At 49.6% G+C, this 6,358-nt stretch overlaps 1 protein-coding gene across 1 annotated transcript in view; it reads right to left on the bottom strand.

Moving 5' to 3' along the window:
* Positions 1–562: 562 nt before the first annotated feature.
* The window catches only part of CCDC187 (coiled-coil domain containing 187), a 30,461-nt gene continuing 24,665 nt past the window's right edge, over positions 563–6,358 (bottom strand). The window contains exons 14-16 of the mRNA XM_087704865.1: positions 4,964–5,100; positions 3,445–3,602; positions 563–2,191 (exon numbers count right to left, since the gene is read on the bottom strand). Coding sequence (XP_087560991.1) covers positions 747–2,191; positions 3,445–3,602; positions 4,964–5,100 — 1,740 coding nt within the window. The 3' untranslated portion in view covers positions 563–746. The remainder of the gene's footprint in view (positions 2,192–3,444; positions 3,603–4,963; positions 5,101–6,358) is intronic.

Raw genomic sequence — 6,358 nt, 5'->3', positions numbered from 1 at the left:
GCCGTTTAATGTGTCGCCATCTTCGGTGTGCGCCAGTTCTGCCCCTCATCAGCCCCAGTTTCAAAAATCTCAGTTGCTAATTGAGAAATTTCTTAAGCGAGTTTTGCCCCGTTTTATGCCCGTCCTTGCCATAGTTGTTAAGTGAATCGTTACAGCTGATGGGCTCGTAACAAGGTTGTTAAACGAACCAGTGGCTTCCCCATCGACTTTGCTCGTCGGAAGGTGGCAAAGGGGGATCATGTGACCCCGGGACGCTGCAACCGTCGTAAGTACAAGTACAGTTGCCAAATGTCTGGATTTTTATCACATGATGCTGATGCAATGGTCATAAGTGTGGGAAATGGCCGTCGCTTTTTTTCAGTGCTGTTGTAACTTTGAATAGTCACGAAATGACTGGTTGTAATGAGCCGAGGTGGCGCAGTGGTTAGGGTGCAGTACTGCAGGCCACTTCAGCTGACTGCAGTTCTGCAGTTCAGCGGTTCAAATCTCACCGGCTCAGGGTTGACTCAGCCCTTCCATCCTTCCGAGGTGGGTGAAATGAGGACCCAGACTGTGGGGGCGGTATGCTGACTCTGTAAACCGCTTAGAGAGGGCTGAAAGCCCTATGAAGCGGGATATAAGTCTAACTGCTATTGCTATTGCTATTGTAAGTCGAGAACTACCTGTAAAGCAACTATAATTTCCCTGTCTCCCCACTTTTACGTTGAAATTTGAATTTGAGACTGTGAGAAGGGGGAGGAATCTGCTCAGGCCTGAAGAGAGGACCCCACACCTTCTGCTGGGAGGTCGCGGGGTGAGGAGAGTTCTTCCGCTTCAGAAGATCCCACTGGGTCGGGTGGAGAAGGGAAATCGAGGAGGCTAGAGTTGGCCTCCCCATGGTTTTCTGGTGGAGCTGGAAGATCTGTGCTCCAGGAGGAGACATCCTTTTCACTTGAAGATGGGAGATCACTGCTTCCATAAGTCAGCATTTCATCCACAGGAGACACCACATCATCATCCAGTTCAGGAAGAAGCATGGCGTCCCCTTCGTTTCCCATGAGGTCCTCCTCTTGGAGAGAACTTAAACGAACCGTTGGCATTTCAGCTTTATTTACACTTTGGTTCCTGGCTGGAGAACTTTTTCGATGTTCCTCAACCAAGGCCCCGTTGCCCATGGATGTTTTGTGGAGTTGGACACTGGTTTCAACTGGCTTGTGGGATACACACTCATCCGTTGAACGGTTGGCACAGCCATGTTGGTCCCTTGAAGCGGGCAGGTGGCCAGAAGAAATTGGAAACCTGTGGCCTCTTGAATGCTTTGGGCCATGTAGTGGGTCCTCAGGATCTTCAGGAGCGCCAATGTTCAGAGAAGCAACTGGTGCCAGTGTCACGATTGCCTCCTGGTTACCAAAACGGGGTGGGTTTTCATCCTCAACATCTTCTCCAGCTTCATTAGAAGAAGGCGCAGGGTCCTTCTTCCCTTCAGCCCCAGGACTCTGAAAAGGAACGTTGGTGGAGAAGAAATCCATCCCTGGGCCAACTGGGCTTCCAGAAGTCATCTCGTTCCCACCATTTTCTGTGCAGGAGAGCTCCTCAGAAATGTTCAAAGAAGCTGCAGTGCTTGGTGTATGGACACGATCCTTTTTGGCCACAGGAGAAGGAGTCGCCTGCACCCTTCCATGGTTGGACAATATAACAGAGTCAGATTCCTCCAACCTTTCTCTTCCACGTGTGTCTTCCCAGATCTTTTCCTGGCTATACGGAGCACACACCGAGTCTCTCGACTCAAGATCTCCACCAGAAAGTTCTCCCTGGGGCTTCTTCTCTGAGGAGGACGGACTATCTTCTGTGTTGATGACTATCCTGGGCACCACTGGAGCTTCGTGATGAGTAGAGACACCCAGTTGCTCAGGGAGGGGTTCCTGGAAGAGGAATTCTTCAGGGAGGCTCACGTCGGTGTCTTGTAGGCCCTCATCTTCTAAATCTGAAGGAGAACTTCCAGAGAGATGGACTAGAACCGCGTAGCCCTTACGGAATTCAAGACCAGACGGTGACTTTTCTGGATATGGAGAGAAACCACGAAGTGCGGAAGGAAATCCTGCAGAAGAAGAACTTTCTGGGCCTTTGTCCAGTGGAGAACCAGGATGGTCGTCTTGGGAATTCTTGGTCAAACCATGATCATATTCTTTTCCTCCTCGACTGGCCAAGTGATCTAGAAACAGCAGAAGCATGGAAATCCATTCAGTTTTAGGTCTTAATATCAGATTTCTCGGTATGCCCGCAGCGTCTCCCCAGCCTATTATTATTATTATTTAATATTGTTCTATTAGCCAGCGCAACAATTGACTTGAGACATTTTCTAAGTGAGATTTTAACGGCGAAAACGGCATTTCATCATTTTGAAGTGTTGTGAATAAGTAAGAGTTCTGCGGAACTGTAATTCCTGCCTCAATATTTATAATTTCCTACAGACGAGGCACCTACAAGGCTAATAAATTATAGAAATGTCTCCGATGGAAGATCTAGGATTTAGTTTCTATAAGCTGAATGGGAAGGCAGAAGAAATATGAACTGCTGGAAATATTAAGAAAGCAAAATCTCTCAGATAAATGGATTTCTTTTTCTTTTTTTCCTTTTTCTTTTTTTAAATGCGGCCTCTTAAATTATGTGGGAAATGTCTCGGAAGAAAGCACATTTTTAATAGGCCAAACGGAATAAGCTCTGTCTTGTTTTCTGAAGAAGCTACATAATCATATCACCTAATAAACTCGGACAGATTTCAGGCTCTTGCGTGATTTATGCCAACGAGATGTCGAGCAGGACATTCTAGCCATCAAAGGGGAAACTGAGGCTCTTTCGGTCTGCATTAAAGGGTGATTGAAGTGGCCAAATTGGACGCCACAAGCCCCGAGTTTAATTTATTATTTCCTTGAGGAGCCTTTCAGGAAGACATAATTTACAGAGAGAAGGTCACAAGGAAATGTTGGTTGGAAAATGGCTTAGAAAGGTTCCTCGGGTAGCTAGAAATGCCGGCTTGATTCCATCCCCAAAAAACCCCAACCAACCAGCCACTTTCTACCCAACCCTGGGAATAAAATTCTCTTCTCCCATCACTCGTTTTTGAGTTCCAAAAGATTCAATGAATTGAAGGGGGGGGGGGGGCTCTTCTTTAAAGTTTTTTTTTTCTTTAAAGTCGTTAAAAGTTTCGTGGGAGTTGCATTTTCAACAGCGAACAAAGCTATGCAGGAAGTCTGTTGACTTACGACCGTTCCTTTAGCGACTGTTGAAAGTGATGACGACGCTGAAAAAAAGTGAACGATGGAATGTTTTTCACACTTAACGACCGTTGCGGTATCCCTGTGATCAGTCATTAAGCGAACAGGGCAGTTGTTAAGGGAACCCATTCATTTGGAGGAATTTATTTTTTGGGGGTGTGTGTGTGTCAGAAATTTGCAAAATGGTTACCTGCTGTTCTTCCATCTCCAAGGGTTGGACCCCGGGATCTTCGACCAGAAGGATCATATAGATCCTGGATTGTAGCTTCCTTTCCTTCTTTCCACTTTTCAAATCCTTCTGCTGCCCGATTCTCCGGTGGCAAAATGTCCTTTGACTCAGCCAGATGTCTATAAAGAGACCAGCCTGAATTAATTGGAGAGGGAGAGCATAGCTAAGGCTACGGTTTTCCCAGTTGCAAAGGATGGCTGTGAAGGTTGGACCGTAAGGACGGCTGAGCGCCAAAGAATGGAGGCCTTTGAATTCTGGTGCTGGAGAAGAAGACTCCTGCATTGAGTCCCTTGGACTGCAAGGCCATCCAAGCGGTCAGTCCTGGAGGAGATCCACGCCGGATGCTCTTTAGAAGGCCAGATCCTGGAGAGGAAACTCAAAGACTTTGGCCACCTAAGGAGAAGGACTCCCTGGAGAAGAGCCTCATGCTGGGAACGATGGAGGGCAAAAGAAGAAGAAGGGGACGGCAGAGAAGGAGGTGGCTGGATGGAGTCACCGAAGCAGCCGGCGTGAGCTTCAATGGACTCCAGAGGATGGGAGAGGACAGGAAGGCCTGGAGGAACGTTGTCTATTGGGTTGTGATGTGTTCAACACGACTTTGCAACTAACAACAACAACAGAATTGCCTGGAAATGGAGTCACAGCAACTGGACTTAATTTCTTGTTGGCTTGAGATGTTTCCCTGTTACGGATCTTCACCGGGAGTCCGGCTAAAAGACTCCGCGGTGTCCAAAACAACTAGATGGATGAGGTATCTCTCTCTCTCTCTCTATCCACCAGGCCGGCCAGCCCTTCCATCAGGGAGAGTGCAGTTGAAGCCAGCAATCCATTTTAAAGGTACCGGGTGACCTATAATCAATAGCCCCGTGAATTATAGATCTGCTTCATGCAAAGATTTATTTGCAAGTCTCTCCATTAACCAAACAGTCCCGCCTCCCTCCCACTGATCCATCCAGGCTTCTGAATGGGAAGTGACAAGGCCAGGAGGAAAATTTGTGAACGAGGAAGGGGTGGGAGTCACAAAACAAACCCCCCCCCCAATTCATTCAAAGATCTGCAGGAGGGTGCAGGACAGAGGTCAAGGAGAAGGCCAGCCATGGAAATCCAAGGGAGAGGGGGAAAAAACACCTTTGAATAAATCAAAGTGAAAAGTAATGATTCACTCCTGGTGAAATCCCCCCTTTTCACAGGCGAAATGGCCTTCCTGAGATAACACAATTAACACAAAAGCACAATGGGTTACTTAGAGCAGTGTTTCTCAACCTTGGCAACTTGAAGATGTCCGGACTTCAACTCCCAGAATTCCCCAGCCAGCGAATGCTGGCTGGGGAATTCTGAGAGTTGAAGTCCGGACATCTTCAAGTTGCCAAGGTTGAAAAACACTGACTTAGAGGGCGGAGGGATGGCGAGTTCCCCTCCTTAGAGGGCGAGGAACCTCGCAAAGTCTTGATTTTACAAAAATTAAGGAATGGTTTCTCACTTCTTGCCGGCTTCACGGATGCTCCTCCGTTCTGTGCCCTCTGAAGGGGTTGCAAGGAGAGGACCAGCCTTGGAAGAGGGTTCAAACGTTTCTTTCTCCAGCAATCCGACTCCTTGAAGGTTGTAATTCTCAGAAATCTGGCAAGGGGAAGAGAAATCTGGCTAAGAGGATCTCAACTTCATTGGCGCTTTGTGCATTTGTCCGAAATGGGAAAACCTTCTTCTTACAGCGTGCGCACGCTGCCCACTCAGTCTCCCTGCCCACCTGCGCATGTGCACGCAACACCCCCCCCCAACGTGCTCGCGTTACCCTTCCCTAGGCTCCGGAGGCTTTCCTGAAGACTGGGGAGGGCACAAACGTCCTCCCCTGCCAACCCTCTGGAAGAGCGGTGATGGCTGGCATACCGCTAAATATGGTTCTGCATGCCACGCATGGCACAAGTGCCATCGCTTTGCCATCACGGGTATAGGGCCTCCTGCCTGAGCAGGGGGTTGGACTAGAACGAGGGTCCCCAGCATTTCGGACCTCAGGGACCACTAAATTCATAATTTTAAATCCCGCGAACCACCAACATAGCAATAGCAATAGCAGTTAGACTTATATACCGCTTCATAGGGCTTTCAGCCCTCTCTAAGCGGTTTACAGAGTCAGCATATCGCCCCCACAGTCTGGGTCCTCATTTCACCCACCTCGGAAGGATGGAAGGCTGAGTCAACCTTGAGCCGGTGAGATTTGAACCGCCGAACTGCAGTCAGCTGAAGTAGCCTGCAGTGCTGCATTTAACCACTGCACCACCTCGGCTCTTGATCTGCCTAATGACCCGGCCGGGTGGGTGTGGCAAGGTGGTCATGTGGCTGGGTGGGCGTGGTCAACTTGATGTCACTCATGTCAAGGGGCGCCTTGCCAGCCTCTGCTCGCCCCTCCCCTCCCAGCCCCTCCTCGCCTGGGCTTCTTAGGGCCCCGACAGGAAGCAGTTGCTGGAGCTAAGCAGCCCCCAGGAGAAAGAGTTGGCAAAACAGCTCGGTTCAAATAGGATCTGGCCGAGGAGGAGGCTCAGCAGAAGCACCTCACTGAGGACTAGGAGCATGGTCTTTCCAAGCAGAGGGAAGACCTGTGGGAGTTCAAGGCCAGGTGCCTGGAGGCTCAGCGGGCTGAGATGGTCAGCCAGTTCCAGGCCATGATGCCGTCCCACTGGAACGAGGCCCTCCGGCTCTTCGCCACCAGCGGCTCTTCCCTCCAGCCTTTGCCCAAAGACCCCCACCAGGAGGCTGAAGGAGACCCCAAGTTGGAATTTCTGACCCCCACAAAAAGACCCCGAAGGGGGAGACTCTGCAGCAACACAATCGTCCATTGCACGTATCCGTCCCAGGGGGCGTAGTTTGAGGACCCCCTGAT

Source organism: Thamnophis sirtalis, unplaced genomic scaffold, assembly GCF_051295495.1.
Source record: "Thamnophis sirtalis isolate CommonGarterSnake01/CBP01778 unplaced genomic scaffold, rThaSir2_p1.2 scaffold_2, whole genome shotgun sequence".
In the NCBI taxonomy this organism is placed as follows: domain Eukaryota; kingdom Metazoa; phylum Chordata; class Lepidosauria; order Squamata; family Natricidae; genus Thamnophis; species Thamnophis sirtalis.
Note: the sequence above shows the minus strand (reverse complement) of the source record. Positions and strands in the feature narration are given on the sequence as shown.